Source organism: Zosterops lateralis (assembly GCF_965231275.1).
Source record: "Zosterops lateralis genome assembly, chromosome: 19".
In the NCBI taxonomy this organism is placed as follows: Eukaryota; Metazoa; Chordata; class Aves; order Passeriformes; family Zosteropidae; genus Zosterops; species Zosterops lateralis.
This window is the reverse complement of record NC_139779.1, coordinates 7191389-7211901: the sequence shown is the minus strand read 5'-3', so window position 1 is coordinate 7211901 and position 20513 is coordinate 7191389. Positions and strand designations below refer to the sequence as shown.

At 45.9% G+C, this 20513-nt stretch overlaps 1 protein-coding gene across 1 annotated transcript in view; it reads left to right on the top strand.

The window, feature by feature from the left end:
- Window positions 1–2789: 2789 nt before the first annotated feature.
- Window positions 2790–20513, top strand: part of COL26A1 (collagen type XXVI alpha 1 chain) — a gene marked incomplete at its 5' end in the record, with an annotated part of 166880 nt that continues 149156 nt past the window's right edge. Inside the window, one exon of the mRNA XM_083875171.1 lies at window positions 2790–2941. Coding sequence (XP_083731297.1) covers window positions 2790–2941 — 152 coding nt within the window. The remainder of the gene's footprint in view (window positions 2942–20513) is intronic.

Below are 20513 nucleotides of genomic sequence, written 5' to 3'. Positions count from 1 at the left end.
AAGCAAGTGTTCATTAGGGACACAGCAGAAGTAATGGCAGTCTGGAGATCTGAGCTCTGTTTCTGGCTCTGCCTTTAGTTATTTGCAGTCTTGAACAAAGTCATTTGACCTCTGGTCTCCATTCTCTCAGTTCATGAAATAGGAAGACCATTTGCTTCCTACAGATGTCTCTAATAATTTGCCAGAATCATGTCTTCTCTAATCACCTGTGTTTAATATCTCCTAGGGTCTTGCAAAATCAGTGGAGGCTGAAGCAGCAAATTTTCCATGTAGCTGAAAATAAAATGCTTTTGGAAAGTTAAGACTTGAAGACTATGAAGAGCTTCTGGAGGGTCTTACCCAGGCCAGGAGAATGGGTCAGAAAGCCACTGGTGCTGTTCAGTGTTGTTAAATATTCAGAAATGATCTCTCTGAGCCTGTCAGGAGAGGGAGGTGGGGTTGGGACAGAAGGCTGAACCCTGCCCTCAACACTCTGTCTGGTGCTGCAGTGAACTGCTGGAGGTCCAGCTGCACCCACTTTGTGCACATGGAGCTGTGGATGAGCACCCAGAATCAGGGGGGTCTTAGGGAACTGCTCAGTGTTTTGCTGCTCCTGACTCCTTTCCAAGGTGAAGGCTGAATTTGGAATGGTTTGTAGTCCAGTTTAGAGGGAGCAGCAGAGAGCAAATCTCTTCTTTTGTTGCCCTGTCAGGCTGAGCAGAGGTTTCCTGAGGACTGACTCTGAGCAGCATGTCTCAAAGGATGAACATTCTAGGGTGAATTTCTGGGAGCTGTGTGCTTTCTTGGGTGTGAGAGAAGGGAAAGGAAAATGTTCCCCTTGCTGGAGGTGAGGGAAGTATAAAGGGAAGAGTGCTCAGTCTGCCCTGAGCCAGGGCTGAGGGCAGAGGGGTCTGTTATGTCCCAGCTTCAGGCACTGAGGGCATTTTGTAAATAAATAGTGTCTGTTTCTGAGTGGGCTTGGCAGTCCAATGTTGCTGGAAGAGAACTTTTAGGTCCCTTTGGGCTCAGAGAGTGCTGGTCCACAGCCCGCCCCAGCTCTGGGGCAGCCCGGGGAGGCTGTGCTGAGCTGCAGTGCAAACTGCATCTCTGCCTCCTTGTGTGATTTGCTTCAGTGATTAATGACAGCGGCTGTTTAAAAACCTGGTGCCTCATTTGCAGTCTAAACTTGTCTGGTTACAGGCTCCAGCCAGGGGCTATTTATCTCTGTGTGCAGGCTCTGGAGGTGGGCACCGTGGGGGAAGGGGTAGCTGCTCACCTGTGGCTGGGGGCAAATGCCAGATACAAGATACTGGATTTTCCCAGTGTCTGGTAGGGAACATTTTTCAGCTGCAGCATCTTGCAGGGAAGAGGGTCTCTCTGCCTTTGCAGAGCCCCACGGGGAGGCCCTGAGCCCCTAGAATACCCCAGCAAGAGACCTGCTTTCAGTGGTACATCAGGTACATCAGTCACATAATGTGACTGCACAAACAGTGAAGGTGCAGAGGGGGTGTTGAGAGCTTGCAGGATCTGAGGGTAAAAAAGTTAGAAAGACAGTTGTGTCATCTTAAAAATTAAATCCCTCCTTGAGGTGTTTGGTGCAGAGAACTTGCTTGCCCAGTCGGTGAGCTGCCAACAGCCCAGGTTCCTCTGGAGCTGGGGACACTGAGCCAGCAAATGGGGTTGTGACACTATTGCCAAATGGGGGATGTATAAAGATTTTAAACACAGATTCAGCTGCTATACAGAGAAGGAGCCGTGCTGCTGCCTCCCTTCTTGGGGTGTTACCATTGTGAAACACCCACATCCTTCTACAACTGCAAAAATGTTCCTCCTGCCTGGGGCCAACTGTGCAATTCTTCAAGCTCAGGGCCATCCTGGGTGATAAACCAAAGGGGTCTTGGGGAGGTGGTGGCAAAAGGAGTGCTTGTGTTTGAATCATAGAATCATGAAGGTTGGAAAAGATCTCCAAGATCATTGAGTCTAACAGTCAACCTCACACTGTTACGTTCACCACTAATCCATGTCCCCATCTGAGTGATGCCAGAATGAGCAGGATGCACATGGTGAAAGCAGAGATCACTTTCTCACTGCTTACCTTGTGAATGAAATGTCTTAAAAATATTTATTTCCTATTTTATCCGTGTAACTTCTACAGCAGAAGTTATCTGTGAACATGGCAGCAGCCACCAGCTTTGGGTATTTGGGCTGCGTTCCCTTCGACCTGGCCCTCGGTTGACTGGGGAGACACATTTACTTGTGCTGTGTGCCGGTGATGCCTCGGTTTGGGTGGGGACTGAGGGTCCCCGGGCGCTCCCTGCCCGTGGGGTTCTGCCGGCAGTGCCCGGGCCGAGGCTCAGCCCCGCGCGTTCTGTGCTCTGCGGGACCGCGGCTCCTCTGCCCCGGGCCGGGCACAGCCCCGACGGAACCCTCGGCAGCGGGGTCTGCCGCCAGGCCTGCCAAGGGTTAACGCCGAAGCCCCACGCCCCCTTTGACGGAGTCGGGCCAACCTCGCCAAATTTGAAAAGGCATCCGGGGCTGAGTGTGCGCCCTGGGAGCGTCGAGCCGCGCTGGCCCCGGACCCCCTGCGCGGGCAGCAGCCGCCGCCGCCGGGGCTCGGCTTGCCGAGGGTCGAGGCTTCCCTTTGGCAGCCGGAGAAGCCACCCCCGTGTGCCCGGCTCCCCGCGCTCCCCGCCCCCGGGGCTCCTCCGTGCCGTGGGATCCCGCCGTGACCCGGCCGGGGGAGCGCGGTGTGGCCCCGCGCCTGCCGGGCGCTCTAAGAGGGAAAGGAAAAAAACCCCGTCCTTGCAAAAATGCAGCTCGCTCTTTTCTTGTCCTGGTGCTGCTGCCTGCATGGATGCGCGCTGGGCACCGGCTTCCTCTATCAATTCCCAGCATCAACCCTGCAGCACAACTACCCAGAGCAGAGCTCCGGCTCGCCGGGCAGCGGCTTCGCCAGTCGCCGGTGAGTAAGACCGCGTCCAGCTCCGGGCGAGGAGGCTGCGCCCCGCCGGTGGCTCCGGAGGGACAAACGGGCACGGCAAAGCCGCGGGCAGCGCTCCCTCGGAGGGCGCAGGGGAGCGCCGGGCTGCTGCCCCTCGGCCAGCCGGGCTGGGCTGTGCCCGCATCCTCAGTGGGCTGCGGGACTCTCCCTACCTGCCCGCGGCAGTGTCCGCCCCCTGGGGCCGGGAGCGGCTGGGGAATCCAGGAGCTGAGCTTGGGTAAATGACACCCGCAAAGTCTCCCCCTGCCTCGCCCAGCCCGTCGGGGAGGGGAAGGGGCTTTGCCGGGGCTGCGCGTCCCGGAAAACCTCCCGAGCCGGGACACCGGGGATGCCGGCAGAGGGAACTGTTATAGCCCTCGGCTGCGGGGGGAAACTTGTTCAGCTCAACAAAGGAAAGCCCTTAATTACAGATCTCTCTTCAAGAGCTGCAACTTCCAAGTAGCTGTTTGAAACCGAACCTCCCACTCTTCTTCTCTCCCCCCATCCCAACACAATTTCTTATAAACTTAATATAAATCAGGTTTGATTTACTGTATCTTACTGCTTCAGTAGAGCAAACAATTTAGGCTTCTCCCCCTCCCCTCTGTTTTCTCTGGGTATTTCTCTAGAGGTGAAACAGCTGTTCAGATGAATGAGCTGCACTGTATAAAGCAAGAGAGTGGCTTAACCTGATTCCAGTTGTTCTTGAATTTCACTTTTTTAAATTTTTTTTTTCCTGTCAGTCCCTTAAATGGGGACTTGAGACTTAATATTCATGGCTCGTCCATCCTGTCCCTCTCTACCTCTTTTCCTCCTCCCTTGCTAATACCTAGTCTGCGTGAGTTGTGCTGCTGTGGAAGGAGGCTTCTGTTAGCACCACTTATTTGTGCTGGGGACTGGGGAAAGGCACGGAGCTCGTGGGTTTCAGTGTCGGAGGCGCAGGGCCGGGCACCAGCCCTGTGCCTTGCATGGGGCTCGCATATGGTGCGGATTTCCCCCCGGGGGGAGGTGCCTTTGTCCGCTGCGCTGTCAGACAGGCCTGGGGCTGCAGGGGGTGTGATGTTAAACTACAGCAACTGTCAAAGGGTTTTCTGCCTTTGTCAAAGGCAGAAAATTATAGGAGAGTAATGGGATAAACCTATCCCAGCTGGATCTCTTCCAAGGTACCCCCTTCCCAAAGCATGAGCTGCAATGAGAACCACATGTCATTTGTCTTACATATCTATTAGACTGCAGATCTTTGTTCAGAGCTACCACGCTTACATGAGTGGGGACTCTGCTCACCAAAGACCTTCCCCAGTTCTCACTCCTGCACAGTTTTCCCATGCCTCAGTGGTTTGGACAGCTGATGCTTTGTCAGGAGAACGTCTCTCTCCAAGTCTATAAAGTGTTGTGTAAAACCACACAAACCTGATTTAAACAATGATGTTGGGGAAAGCTGGTAAATTTTTTAAATTTATTTTTTATGTCCATTGGAACTTTGCCCTTTGAGACTCTCCCGTTCTAGTTCAATGCAGAGGGGGAAGTAAAAAAATTGAAGGGAGGGAAAAAATCACCAGTGGATGTTGTTTAAGAAAAATTCAAGTGCTCAGTCAAATATCACACGTTGAAGCAATCTTTTTATGTTTTAATTTCCCCTTGAGTGGTGAAGTTTTGTTGTTGGCAAATGTCTAACAGCTTCACTTTCTGATGGGAAAATCTGTGTGGGAAAACTTTCCCCAGCCACAGTGTTGGCCTTTTGAGGGAAGTCTCCTGCTGGGTGCAGCTTCAGGTTGGGATAGCTGGACTTTTCTGGATTTATTATGGTCCATGATAAGAGTGAGGGTTTTTGCTCTGAGTCTGACATTGATCTATAGAGTTGCAAAGCCTTTTTTCAAGGGCTGATCAGACTGGTATAGATGGTTTTATGTTCTTCAGTGTCCCTATTGCCATTGAAACAGGAGATCTTGGTAGCACCTGAATTATGTGAAGCAACAGCAGCTCCATCACAGCAAAGCTTTCTGGCCTCTGCCCTGGAGAAGCTGTGGAGGTGACAAGATGGTAGGAAGGTGATTGCTATGAATGGCGCTACATGGCCATTCTCATTTTCTCTTCAGACTTCTCAGTGTGTGCTTTGTCCAGTGACTTCTGGCACTTTCCTGAGTAAAAAATAAGCAGGGACAGAGCCTTGAAAGTTTGTGCTGCAGCTGCAGGTGTTGTTACATTGCAGCACATACTGATGTGATGCTGTACAGTTGACAGGTTTCCTTGATACAGGACACACAGAGCATGTTTGTGCAGTTGTCTTTTCCTGTCCTTGATCAACAAGTGATTGAGCTGTTTGGGAATCTGCTTGAGATTCCCAAACTCTGATTGAATTTGGGAATCTGCTATTCAATTTTCTAAAAACTAACTTATCATAAGAGTTGTATTTCTCCAAGGGGAGAAGATTCTGGTGTCCTTTGTGCTGATACAGCCCTTGGTATCTAGGATGCAGGCTAGCTCAGGGATGGGCTCCTCACCATGTTTCCTGCCAGAAAAATAAGACCCTGAGCACTGTAAAAAGCTTGGAGTGGTGAAGGGAAATTTGGAGGAAAAAATATAGTTATTCACATTCTTCAAAGAAGCCATGGAATACTTATTCTGGAGAAATGATGTATTCTTTATTTCCTTTATTTATTTATTTATTTATTTTTAATGAATATTCTAGCTTCTGGTTGGCTTCAGTTGACAGGTCTTGGTTATTAGACCCAAAGACACTTGCAGTCTATCTTTGCATGTGCTTGAATTGAACTTCTCATGTGCAAGTGCTAGTGTCTGAAATCCAGGCAGCAGTGTCTGTTGGCATTGTATAGACTGCAAGAGCCTCACAATTTAGCTTGGAATTCCCATTCAGTGCATGCATTTTGAACTTGCTGCTGTGTTAAGGCGATGAATGGGAAGTGGGCCTTACTGGAAGCATAAGAATGGAGGGGCTGCCTGCCAAGGAGAAATCGTCCTCCAAGCTTTGAGAAGCTTTGCTAACTGAGTTAAGGGAAGCTTGTTCCCATGCTGGAAGTAGCTCAGCTGTCAAGGAATGCCTGACTCTGTGTTAGTTGTCTTCGGGGTTGGTGTTCTCCTGACTCCTCATTCTATTTTCCTGTACTTTCTAATTAGTCATGCACTGAATCCTTGGAACTCAAATTGTGGGAGTCAGAGACTTCTGAGAATAGATGCAGGGCTTAGACTGGGAACCTCTTTGGGTGAGAAGTGGAGGTGGCTGAAAGAAAATCCCAAAGCAATGTAGGATGATAAATTTTACTGGGATCATTACAGTACCATCACAAAAACCCTCTGGGGTGGATGCAAGTCCAGCCGTGGCAGTTAGGTTTTCAAAACACTCTTCAGCCTAAAACCTTCTTCCTGTAATGAACATTAGAACCATGATGTTACAAAATAACAGGAATGTACAAATAGGTATTCTTATCCACATTCTGCTGGTAATTGCACATTTGGTCACAGTAATTCCCAGTGCTTCCTACAGCAGTGGTGTTTCTTGAGGATGGATATGGTGAGGAAAGCAATATCTGATAGCTGTAAGAGCAATATTTGGTTGCCAGAGGCAGAGGCTTTGCATGGAAGGCCAGGTGGCCTTTAGCCATTTCATGTTGTGACTCAGAGCATAGCACAGGAGAGTGAGACCAGGGTTCCAGTTGCTCCTACACCAGTGCTTTACTCCATCAGGGGGGAAATCACTTTGCCATGGATTACATGGGATAGTTAAACATGCCCTATGAGATCCTATGACGTGGGAATGATATTTAAACAGACATCAGCTTTCCAGTACTGCAGCTTGTCTTGCTTCCCTGAGAAACCCAAAGTGTTGGTGCTTGAAATATGTTGTCAATTATTCCTTGAGGCTTCCAGTTTCCTCACAGGTCACTTGAATGTCTGGCTCCCAAGATCAAGATGTCTGTGTGGACCTCTTGTAGGTAGATGTGTTCTGTCTACAATAACTGCCCGTGTTGTGCCTGGCCCTACAGCTCCATCTGGGCTGGGCTGGAAATGGCCCTCCCCAGCACAGCTGAGCTGTAATGTAGCAACCTCCAGCCTCTTAGGTGAGGTTTTAATTCTTTTAAGCAACTGTGGGTCTCTTTATGTCATAAAAGCCTGTTCTTAATATTAAAAGGTCATCTATGAATAAGTGTCCCCATTTATGCAGTCTGTCAGAATGCTTTTAGAATGTGTATCTGGAGTTTTCCTGATGGATTTTTATTAATTCTCTCCTCACTAGAAAAAGATGACTTGAACCTTATTTCAGCCTCAAATTCTGAACCTCTCGTGACTCTTAAGTGGGTGTGGAATATAAAACTATACATATTGGCCAAATGTGGTTCTCTCTCCTTTTAGTGACAGGATCTTGCTCTCTGAGTCATTTTCTCCATCACCTAATTGTCTGCTCATTGCCTGAGGTCCCTGGTTTGCTGTGGACTGTGAGGATATCAAGCAGACAAACTGGGATTTGTGTCATGCTGTGTCCTCTGCTCTAATTCCTCTTTGAAGTGCCCGACCCAGGTAACCAAGAGGTCAGAAGGTCTTGAGCTCACCACCAGACCCTGGAACTATCTGGTGTTTGTTCCCTGGACTCTGCAGCCATATGATCTTCATCTGACTCGTGGGGTTCAGGGCTGTAACTTTGCAATGCAATTAGCAGTGGAGCCAATGGAAGTCTAAGGGTCTGGTGACACTGGAATGGCTTTGACATACCAGATGTGATTGTAGCTACTGCAGTAAATGTATTCCTGTAGGAAATCTACTGTACTGCCTTTCCAGCTGCTTGTGTGAATAATTTCCTCTTAGGTAGGTTTCATTTACCAGCTCGAGGGGAAAAAACAAAGGGAGCAGAAAGGCAAAACAATGGGTGCCACTGAACTTGTGCTCCCCTTGGAGAAATTAACATGTTTCTTTCAATAATCCTTATTTTTTAGTTTTCTCAAAGTTGAGCTTGCTAGGGTGCTAAAGTGCTGGTAGAAACAGGTCAGGTTAGAAATGTCACAGCTTTGCTTGGGGAGTGGTTCTTAGACACTGGGGTCAGAATATTTACTCACATCTTTGTTTTGTTGGGCTGTGTCTTAATAAAGGGGGAAAAGTAAGAATGACTTTCAGATAAGGATTAAGAACTGAAAGCAGAGAGTGCTTTAGGTCTTCTGGGTCAGGGTAAAGGACTCTTTCCTGCATCAGACCTCCAGCATGTCTCTAAATGTTACTGATTTATAAAGCATAGATGCCTTTCCTGCAGGATAATACAAAAATTCATCCAACTGTGTTTCTGAAATATGCACAAAGCTCTCGACTCAATTTTAATTAGACAGATCTAGACAGTGCTTAAATTTACTTCCACTGAGGCATAATGTTTATTTTGAATCTTTGAGCATACAGCCAGCCTGTGCCAACTTAGATATCACAAAGATTCTGTTAGGATAATAGCTGCCAACTGGAAAAAAGGCCAGTGCTACTAATGTGGTCACTGTCCTACATTTTTCAGCTTTTTATATAGCTGAATAATACTCAATCTCTTGCTTAGTGTAAATATGCACAGTGAACTAGAGTCCATAATGGTGCAGGAACCAGCAAGAGTAGGAACTGTGATATTGTTCCTTGTTGGTTTTGTTCCTTGCCTCTTTTATTTTTGAGAAATGGTTGTTTGTTGACGTGTAATTTATTACATGATTTAGGTGCTTTGGCTGGTTTTGACAAGTAGTCTTTTCCTGCTCTTGGAATTGAACAGATGTGTGAAGAGTATGCTTGGGTGGAAGTATTGCCTGTAATGTTTAGGCCTTGCTGTTTGAAAATAGCTGAATCTTTTGGGGAGGACCAACAAATATGAAGCTATTTCAGGTTTCAAACTCCTTTTCCACTTCTAAAGCTGGGCAATCATATTTCTGGCAAGGAAAGAAGCCTCCTCTATCTGTCTAGAAATGGCTTTCACTCAGAGGCCCACACAGTGGATGCCTCTGAGACAAAAGCTGAAGGCAGCTTCACAATGTTTCATGTTTGGAACAGGTCAGTCTCCTCTTCCATATCAATGCAGTTTATCTGGAAATGAGAATCTGCCACTCAAAATCATAATAGTTAATTTTGAAACCGAGACGAGATGGTAACTGTGAGCTTCTCTTATTTAGGTCTCTTGCCTTTACCTCTGTGGTTTGCTTTGTGTCTCCTGTCTATCCTCCCAGAGCTGAGTAAGGCTGTTCTTATCCAGCCACCTGCCTTTATGCTGAGCAAACAAACCATCTGTCAAAACATTAAAGCTAAAAGTGAGGTACCACTGCATAGAAAGGACCAATTCATGTCCAATATTGACATCAGGTTATGTAGTCAGATGTCTTTTTAATCAATTCCACTTTTTCTGCCCCTAGGAACTGGGTGGAAGTGATATTCTTTGCAGCATTTGTGCTGGATACAGGCATGTGTTTGCTCAGAGCATCTCAGAAATGCCAGTGCAGTGAAATCATGAGGCAGGGGAGTATTCCCCGGACGTGGTTGTGTAACCAAGTTATACTGAGTCTGTAGAGTTAAGAACAGGTTCAGTTCTGTTTCTTCTGGATGTCCCTCTGCCTCTTCTGTGTGTGTATGTGCACTCTGGAGAGGAGGTATGTTTGTCTCTGCAAATGGACAAGACTCTGGATTCCTGATTTCCACTTTTTAAATGGAATAAAAAGACCAAGGACATGAGAAAAGTGTGCCTTATAAAGGTAGTATAGGACAAGGCGTTTCATGAAAGGTCCTTGTTTCATGCAAGGACAGTTTTGGGGGTGGTCTGTGAGGAAGGGAGCACAGCAAATTTGGTTGCAGGACCTCAGTGTTAAGGTTCTTGGTCTTCTGAGTGAGAAAGGGAACAGGATGCCCCTCGCCCTGTGCATGTTGGGTGTTAGAGCTGTTTCGGACTAAGAAAAGGCAGCTGCATAGGTGCTAAATGAGCTAAATACTCCTCTTGCCCTGTTGGGATGACCTTGTGAGATGGAGCTGCTCAGTTGAGGCACGACACAAAAACTTCCCTTCTTGCACTTGGCTCGTTTTATGCCTGGGGTCAATCCCCATCTGCTTTTTCCCTACAGGACTTTGCTCAGTTGTTCAGGACCGTGGTGCTGGGAGCTCTCAGCTTGGTTTGAGCTGCTGCTCCTGGGGAAGGGCTGGGGTAGAAGGGCTGGAGGATGGATGACATAATGTCTCTATGCTGGGCTCCCGTTGGCCCGGGGTGGTGGTGCTTGCTGGGGTGTGGTAGCCCTGAACGGAAGGGCAGACATTTCTTTTTTGCTGTGTGCTGCTTAGCCCTTATTAAACTCAGATGTTTCTAACCCCTTCCTCCGGGCTCTCATTATTGCTGTAAACACAGCAGAGCACAGGGAGCTTTTTCAAATCCTCATTTGAGGCAGCAATGGGTGACAGCTCTCCCCACATGAATTTAACACTTCAACCTGAGGGAGATTCTGCCTGTGTTTTCCCTAAAAGAAAAAGACTTTTTCATCTGATGTCATTTCTCTTGTTCCTGCCTTGGGTTGCTTGGCTTCCTGGCTTTCTTCTTGCCTGATTCTGTCTTGTGCTTCCCCAGAACCTGTCTGGTTTCTGGAACCCTGCTCAATGTGGGCTGTCTGGCTGCTTGTCTCATCACTGTATCTTGTTCAAATGTTGAGTTGTTTGCATTTTCAGTGGCAGTGAAAGCAGTACCAGCTAAAATAAGGTTTCTGTTGCTGTGCTAGGATCAGTCAAAAAGGCTCTCGTAGAAGAAACACCTAGATCAGCTGCTCTGTGTCTCAGCTGTACCTGTTCCAGATTTACTGTGTGCCTCTGACAAAAAATTATATTTCAGCTTTCTGTGGAGGGAGAAAGAGAGGAGAGATTGCCACAGTAACAGGATCTTAGATGCTTCCTACCTATGAACCACAACTTCACCCAGCATGAGCTACTGTACCCCTGCAGGGGGACTTAGGAATCCTTGGTATCTCTGAATATAACCCACTAACTTTGAGGTAAATCCAGGCTATTTATAACCTCCTTGTACGCAGTTCTCCAAGGACTATATCCATTGCAAATCTACTTAGGAGTCTCAAATATCTGTCCATTTAATATAATTCTTCTTTGAGCTGAGAAATTCTTGGCCCATTTGAGGTATCAGAGCTGCTTTGTGCATAGCATTGGCTTAGTAAAAGCTGTGTTCCTGCAAGATCTCTGCTGGTCTCTGTCAGATCATCTGTGTGACTTGTTCTTGTGACATTTGTGTCTTGCCCTAGTCTTGTGTTGTCCCTTGTTGTAAATTGAGCTAAAGAGCTCTTGACAGAGAGCTAGACAGAACCAGGCTATGGGAGATGTTGGGAAGGTCATTGCCATTCTGATGCTGTATTTTTAGTCTCTGGGTACCTTTTGGAAATTTAGGCTATCCTAAAACACTGAAAGATGAGCTACCTTGTTGCAAGGTTCTCAGAATCTGGTCCCTTAAGTCTCTGGCTTGGTTTAAATTGCCCTTCTAAAGTTTCTGGCATGTGGAGAGGTACAGAGAGCTTTTCTCAATTGTGATTCTACATCTCCAAGAAAACACTGATTTCATTACTGATCGCCGTAGATTTGAGGTGAAAATTTTAATGCAGCTTTTAATAAACTTAGAGCTAAAATGGCAGAGCCCCTGAGAACTGAGCTGTCAGCTTGTGTCTGTCACCGGCACCAGCAGTACAGGACAGAGAAAATCTGATATGCTTAAGCTTCAGTATTTCAACATGGCAAACCCTGCTAACCTAAACACTGAGGGGGGAGCTGCATTCTTTGCTATGCCTAATCTCTGTATTTTGTTAAACATGCATTCCTGCCAGAACTTTATTGGACAGAACAATAGTGACCAGCTGGGCAAGTGACCCTGGCTTTTCTGGTCGGCAGAGGAATTCAGCATCTGAGAAGTTCAGATTCTCATGTGCAGCTTAAAGTGATCTGGATTTAGTTGCTTTTAATTATTAGCTGGCTGATTCATAAGGCTTTGTTTTCCACCCTCTTTCCCAAGACAAAGGCTGTTTCCTTAAATGCTCAATATATATTCTATAGAGCAGCACAGCGTCTGGGAACTGAGACTTGCAAGTTCTCTCTCTCTTTTCTTTCCCCTAAATAAAGCGGGAATAGTAATACTTCCCTTCATGTAAATGAAGACTCGGGAGTATTTCACGAGGGTGTGGTTATATCTTAGAGGGAAAGCTACAAAATCCCAAGTATTGTATATGAATTTATGCCGACGTTTATAATAAATCTGTGAATGATAATACTTGGCTCTTGTATAAACTTCCACTCTTACAGAATAGAGGTCATTGTGCTCCCTGTTTACTGCACCTCTCTGAGTCTGAATGACTGAAATTGGTCTTTGGGAGTTAGCCTTTGCCTGAGCTCTGCAAAAAAAGATTAGTTTGAAGGGGATGCTGAGGGGTGGGAGAGGGAGGTGCTGAGCAGGGCAGACTGGACTGACCAGTAGCAGAGGACTGGGTGATGGCACAGGCTGAGGGGCTTTCCTGTCCCCAGGGTGGTTTTTGGGAGCCTGGATGTGGACATACCTTTAGAAGCAGCACTGGCTGCTGCTTTGTGCTCAGTGCCTGTGGCAATGGGTGTGACCCAAGAGCACCAGCCTTGGAGCAAAGGCACCTCTGGGCTGTGATGCTACAAACTTCCCCTGCTCCTATCTGAAGTACAGCAGAGAGCAAAAAGGCAAATTGGCTCTGTAGGATGTTACAGTGCTTGGCTTAATGCTGCTGTAAATCAGCATAACCTGCAGCAAAAGCTACAGCCTCCCTGCAGTGTATTTCAGGATACAGCAGCGAGCCAAAGGGTTTAAACTATCACACAGTAAAATGCTGTCTCTGGGGCAGCTGTTACTGGAAGTCACTAATGTATATCACAAATGATACAAAAATTTTGGATTACAGAGTGGTAGGAATTCGTAAGCTGTCGGCCTGTGGATAAGCTTTGAATGAGTGTGCACTGCGAGCAGAAATAATAGGATCTCATATTGCCAAGCACTAGAAAAATACTTGAGGCCTGATACTGTAATTAAAAGTCTGCTAAAACCCTTGCAAGACCTCTGCAACCAAATCCATTGTAAATTTATTTCAAGAGCCTCAGCAACATACTAATTTTCTTGGGTAATGTCCTTTGAAACAATCAAACTCTCTAATTATGTCTGTCAGGCCTTGCCAAGTGGTTCTTGGCGTCTGAACTAGAAAGTTTTCAAAGTAGCTTCTGCAAATGACTGTGGAATTTTGCTGAAGGTAAACTTTCAGCTCCCAGGTACCATTTGGAGAAGTTGCTGCATAACTTTTAGGAAGGTTAGGGTGAAAGCTGTGTATCTCTACAGTAGGTTGGGAAGAAGGAGGAGAAAAGTGGGAATATGGAAATTATAGGAATCATCCCAGCTTGTCTCTTGAATTGAATGCAGCTAGAAACTGGGTTGATTTGTGTTGGACATTTCAGCTGGTGTCCTGGCTGAGCATGGGAGTCATCTTGTGCTGCCTCTCTCTGGGTGATGGGTTGGACCTCAGCATCCCTGTGGAAGCAGGGCTGGCTTTGCAGGGCACCTCCATGAGCTCTGATGTGTGGGGGTGGTTTGGGGTTTTTTTTGGTTGTTTTTTGGTTGGATTTTTTTAACCAACCAGCCAAAAAACACCACCACAAAGACCAACACCAAACCCCACACGAGTATTTGACTGGAATCACACACTTCCCATGGACTTGTGGCTCAAATGTTGCAGCAACAGCTGGATGGGTGAACAGGCTGTTCACATGGACGTACCTCCAGCAAGGGGAACCAGTTCCAGAGTTGTTCTGTCACTCTGTGCTCTGAGGTTCTACCAATCTTCTTGATTCGTGAATGAGAGTGGTTTCAAGTGAAACTCAAACCATTTTTTTTTCTGCTGTGATGTGAGTCTGTCACAGCCATTTCATGTGCTTTTCAGCCCTGCAGTGTTCATATATCCCTCTATATCTCCTTAGAAATGGCTCAAGTGAGGGCTGTAGCAATGGCAGCTGCTGGCTTTGCTTCCAGGGTTGCTCAATATGGCACAATCCTTTGCTCAGATAAAGCATGAAAAAAATTCTCCAAACTGCAGTGAAAGGTGTACAGGAAAACTCTCATGTATGTTTATGTGAGGGAGGAAAAAACACAGACAAGATTGAGCTGTTGTATGTGAAGGCTGTTTGTGTACATACTCAGTGCAATAATAAACACAGATTATTGCTGTGTGTCACTCACAGGTTTGCTGATTTGCCCTCAGCCAGTAAAGCAACAGCAAAATGTTCTTTCCAAACTAGGAAAAAGGTACCAGAAATACTGAATTGATAAAATTCAGGTTATAACTGCTTGTTTTAATTCAATTTTTATCTTGCATGTTATTTGTGTCACTCTTCATTCTCTGATGGAAGAAATGTGTGTAAATAGAAGAAAAGGGAAAAAAGCTAATCTCTCTTTAACAGTTTCGCCTTGAATTTGCGTCAAGCTTTTGTCAGTATTGTGTGTTCAATGTATTCAGTGTCAGCCACTCCTTTGCAGACACAGACCAAGACTCACCAGTAACTCCAGACATTCCCGTTCCCAGCAGAAAGATGAGGGATGCCTGTGAAGCATTTGCTTTAGGAATTTGGTTCACTTGTGGGCATCAGTTTGCACTCCCATTAATTTGTGATTAAAACATTTTACATTGTGGAGTTTTACACTTTTCCATGGTGGAGCACTTAGGTTGCTCTGTCCTTTTGCATTGTCAGGCTTCTTTTAACTTAAACCACCACCGAAGAAACCCTGCAAACCCCCATCTAGTGGAATTTGCTGCACAATTCTGCACAGAGCAGGACAGGAATTTTTCTGAGCAAATGCCTGTATCTCCCCTCCAGACCTCCTGCTGTCCCCTCTCTTGCTCAGTGCTGCTCTCTCCCCATCCGCTTTCCCACGTGTGTACTCGGGAATGTTTCAAGGCAGTGTTATCATTCCTAAGGAATCTACTGTGCATGCACAGCCTATGGAGGGGTTTGTCTTCAGCTGTTATTACTTGGCCAAATCAAACCCTTTTTCCACCTGGATACCGAAATGTAGATCTCCTCCCTTCCAAACAGAGGCTTCCAAAGCACTGAGACACTAAAGCAGTTTTGTAGATTGCTCAAGAATTTTTTAATAACAGAGAAAGGTGTTAGTGTTCCCATTCATGAGAGGAAGGCTTTCTTTTTTTAAGCTCTTTTTATTCCTAATGAACAAACTGGGCTGCAGCAGGGTTTAAAAGGAGAATGCAAATAATTGTTCTTGGCTAGAAATGAGAAAGCAACTGCTTCCAGAACCAGTGGAAGTTTAGGAAGTTGTGTTAAAAGCCGAACAAACCTTTTACATTGAAAATAGTTAGGTAGAGCACTTAGTTTCTTGCTAACTGTCTGTAGACCGAATCAAAGTGCAGTGAGTTCTGTGTGATTAAAATACACCATCTGCTGAAGAGTGAGTTTAAAACTTGGTGAGACAACACTGGGTGCTCACTAGCAGGGGCTTGGGACTACTGTGTGCAAAGAGCTGAGCTACAGCAAATGCTGGGAAGTTATTTTTTATGGCATTGGACGGGTACAGTCAGCACAGTGTAAGAGTGGGAGTCTGGAGGAAGGGGAAAAGGAGGCTGCTGGTACAGCAGGTTGTTGTGCCTGGAGCTGCCTCATCCAAGCCATGCTCTAGTTGCAGGGAGGTTTCAATGAGGCCTCTACTTAGTGCAGAGGAGGCTCTTTGGCAACCAGGAGGTGTTTTAGAGCAATTCACTGCATTTACATGGGCACTGGGAAGGACTGAGAGGCTTGAGAGGGAGGCAAGGAAGAGAAAGATGTGATAAACTAATCACCCATGGATGTGGATATGTGTTTGTAAAGACCATTGCTAGTTTGCCACACTAATGGTGGTTTTTAAGAGTTTTAGCCCTGTGCAAGTTGTCAAAGCTATTGATACATCCTCCTGCCTTAGCTCAGCTTCTGATCTTGCTCTCAATATGCCCTTGGATCAAAACCGGCTGTTGTAAAGGGCAAACTCAGCTCTCTGATGACAGAACAGATCTCAGTTCTGATGTTCCTACTTCCCTACACATGAAACTCCCATGGGTGTGACTGGAACAATAGGATTATTTTCCAAATTATTTTTTATTGTAGTAACGCCCAGGACAGCCTTGTGCCAGACATGGCAGACATGGAATAAAAAGTTTTCAATTTAAAGAGCAAATTAACACACAGGCTTTGAGGTTTGTTTTTCAGGCTGATTAACACTTTGAATACCCAGGAAGAGAGGTTTTCCAGGGCTTTGTTTTCACTGAACTGAGTCTTGTGTGGCTCATCCTGGGGATCTCTGAGCTGGGCTGGGGGTAACAGCCTGATTTATCTACTGCACACAGCACAGCCTGGTGTTCAGATGACCTGGCACATTGGTAGAGCAGTTACAGGGGAAAAGTGCTTTGCTCTTGAGGTGCTGACATGTTAGTGGGGTACAGCTGTCCCCAAAAGAGTCTTCCTGGAGCACCAGCAGGAGTCTTGTCTAAGGCCTGTTGCAAATGCTGGCTCACTGGTACCTGAGCTTCAGCTGCCTCACTGAACACAAGTGGCTGATCTGAGAAATCTAAAAGGAAGAAGAGAAACTGTTGATCTCAAAGCAGAATAAGAAGATGAATTTGTCTAGGCTGGCCTATTGTTTCTAATCACCTCCTCCAGCATAGGAAACGTTAGAAAACAGTAGGGTTTTCTTGCACTTGAGGAAAGGCTGATCCCTTGGTGGTTTTAGTGGGATTGTTGTCACGTTTGGCTCTTTGGCCTGAACCAGGAGTGATGTGCAGTACAGCTGAGCCTGCACACCTGCTGCAGCTTCACTCTGGAAGAGTGATTTCATGCCTTTGGCTCATGAAATCCTGTTCCCAATGGTGATGGGCACCCACATGGTAGGTCACTTCTTGGAAATGTCTCCTGTGTAGTCCCTTGGACACCAGAGCCCACAAATTCCTTTACAAGTTGCTGACCAAATTGAAGACCTAGACTGAAAAAATTGTAATGTGCCACAGGAAAGGAGAAGTGGGCAGGTGGAAGAAGTGTTGCTAGAAGAGTTGTGGGTTTCTGCACAGCTGTTTGTGCAGGTATTTCCAGTTGCATCCTAAGACCTGTGAATCTGAAGCTGAAACGTTAATCTGGTTTTTGACACCTTTTGAGGCTCACTGCACTGACAGTTGAAAAACATAAACACAACTGTATTGATCTAAAGAGAAATCAATGTGCTGTCTGTGGGATCTCTTTCAATACATATTTTTTTCTTTCTAGCTGTCAAAAGGATGTACCTGTCTCCAGTGGCAGTGATATCCCAACTGTTCAGCTCCAGGAAAACCCCAAAACATGCATGTTACATGATTAACATCATGCAATAGTAGGAAGCTTGATTGTGCCATCCTAATTTTTTTTTTATACACTCAACACTGTCCTTTTGACATTGCCTTTTGTTCTTGCTCTAGTTTGTGGTTTTTGGTGCCAGTATAATGTTAATGAAAAACACTGCTTCATTTAGGCCAAGTGCCTGTGTTCCTGTCATGCATGTGGCATTCATTGCTGCTGGTGAGTGCTGGGAGTTTGGCACCAGAAGGCTGAATGGGAGGCACAAAGATGCTCTGTTGTCTGTACAGAGCTCCATAAGCAAAGAACCAAAACAAAATTGGGAGCAAGCCCTGTCCAATCCTTACAGATTGGCTGGTGATGCAGATAGAAGCTCTGTAGGGCAAAGGGTGGGATTTAAGGAGATGCTGAAACCAGCAGGAACCTGATTTGTCCCTTTTGGAGGACTGAATTGTGCAAAGTGTTTTGTTACAAGGGGAATTAAAGACACCCATGGGCACTGCCTTTGTGGATGGTGGAGGAGCAGCTGTAGCCACAACAGGAGCAGTAGTAAAGCACAGGATGCCTTGACAGGGTCAGTGACTCCTTGTACTGCTTTTCTTAATGTTTTCCTTTCTGCAAAGGTTTTGAGGACCAGCAGGTGTGTGTATCAGTGCCCTGTTCTTCTACTTAAAATTTGCACTCTACCTCATGCTAAATCAAATTTAGAGTTTTAATTCTGAATGAATTTTTGTAAACTCAGATGTACTGACTTTGATCAAAGTCTGGTGCTGTTAGTGAGGATCAGGGTCACTGTCCTCAGCTTGACCAGTTCTAGATCAGACCCTCAGAGGAGGACACAGGGAAGTACCAAATGTAGACTTTGACCACAGGGATTTGTTTCAGACTAATAGTTGGTGGGCCAGTTCCCAGCTCTCTACTTTCAGTCAAGGTCTTAAGGATTTTTTTCCTGCTATCTCACCCCTCTTTTCAAGGTCAGGCTTTTTAGGAATGAACAAACCAGTTCTATGGATGTATTCACACTATGGAGGTGTTGGACCTATCTACAAGCATGTTATCCAGCTGTGAAAAAATGTTTAGACTCAAGTTCTTCTTTCGAAAGACTCTAATTCAAGCAGCTTTTAATGTTGCAAAAATGACATACTTGGTTGTAGTTGTGCAAGATTTCCACGCTGCATGGATATCAAATGCCAAATTCCATCAAGTCAGTCTAATTTAACAAAGACAGATTCCATGGATATTTCTGTGCATTTCCTCTTTCCTCCCTCTGTGAACACTGTAAACTACTGTCTTCTCATTGATTGTGATAAACTCATGGGAGGGAGCAGCAAAACATTTCAGTGTGTAAAAGAATGTCTGTAAAAGCAAAGAACTTCAAAGGGGTGAAGCCTTCTTTTATTTCTGAGCGCTCAGTCATGGACTAACTTCTTTCATTTCCACGCTGAAGGTAATTATGGTTCAGGACAACCATATTTATGGTTTGATTCAGTTGGAACATGTCACTGGCAAACTGAGAGGAGATGGGTACTGGGTATAAATTAGAAGGAATTTATGCTGGAGGAATATTCCTTCTGTCTTCCCAGCCCTCTGCCCTTATGCACGCACAAACAGGTGTGCAGGCACAGAGAGGCTTGTTTTGAATATGATCAATTTGTTTCTGATACTACCTGCCTGATCAAGGCTTAAATCTTCATCTGCCTCTGCTCTGTCCTTTATTAATATCAGTGCTGATGTTTCACAAAGTGGATCAAGGGTGTGTAAAAGGTGAGTGTTCTTATCTTCAGAGCCACTCCTGCAGTAGCTGCAGCAGCTGGCAGGTGCCTAGTGAATGAGTTTGAAAGCTAGGAGAGAAGAGGAATGTTCTCATGGCTGAAGGAGCTGAATGTGGCTCTGGATCCCCTCCTTGTTTCTGAAGAAGAGTTGAACACGTTCCATAGAATTTAGCTATGCTGCTTCTAGGTGTTTAATAATTCTGACAGGGAGAGGTTTTCCCTTAGCCCCTGTAACTTCAGTGGCTGCAGGGGGATAAGGTAAAATCTTGTTCAGATTCCTATGGATTGAAGAAAGCTCAGCCCTTCAGGCAGTGCTTTTTAGAGGGTTATCCCTGCATAAAACAAAGCAAGGAAAGCACAGTTAAATGTGCTTAGCTGCAGAACTTGTTGAAGACTGAAGCTGTTGTGCAGACTGAACTGTATTTTCCTCCTAAGGTAAAGATTCCTCTAGGACTAAACTCCCTCCAGCAGGCTCTGATAATCCACTTTGTATGGGAAAACCTAAGGCTGTTGTTGGCAAGTGAATATTTGAAGTGCACTAAGCACAGAACGTATTGTCCCCTTGGGGAAGGGTTATGCTATTGGGAGGTTCCTAGATAAATTGTCCCATATTACTCTGCTGGCCAGAACTTATTTTTATGGCCACTTTGTTCAGACTCTTATTGTGGGGGTGGAGTGGTGGTGTGTGCAGAGAGATTGGAGTTCCTTCCAGTCTTTGTCTGACCAACACAGTGGAGTGGGGGACCTGGAACTTGTCTTATTCTTGTCCGTGTCTCTGGCTCTCTGCTGCTTCAAATGGCTGCTGCTGTCTGGCTTCAGAAACACCAGCAGCCTTCCAGTTTTATTCCTTTCCCAAAACGAATGGGCTGTTACAGAGATTTTTCTCCCTGTTTTTGCAGGAGTCAGGGTAACCTCTATTAGTGACTATGAAGTGCTCAATGGGAGGAAGGCATGCGTAAAGCATCAATATTGACAACAAGATTACTGTGCCTTGTCATGGCTCCTGACTTGCAGGCCTCTTAAAACTTTGTAATGGAGGAGCAGAATCTGCTTTGAACTGAACCCTGCCATCATAAGCTTGTGTACAACCAGCCCCTCTCCCCTGCCAGGTGGTCTTCCCTGGATTCCTTACCAATCTATCTACAGGCAATCCTGGATCAATCCATCAACACTGAACATTCCAATATTGTGGAGACTGCTGGTTGCAATTGAATTTTGTAGCTGGCTCTTTGCTGGACAATGAGCTGGATGACAGCCTTGATCCTAAAACCTAGTTACCTGGGGAGAGCATGAATACAGCCAAGAACAGGGGAAACTTAAGCCCAACTTGGCTTTTATCTGAGCTTTCCAGTAACATGTGATGGGATTGTTTCCTCTTTAGCCAGGTCACAGCAGTAAAGAGTAATCTGGTCACAGCC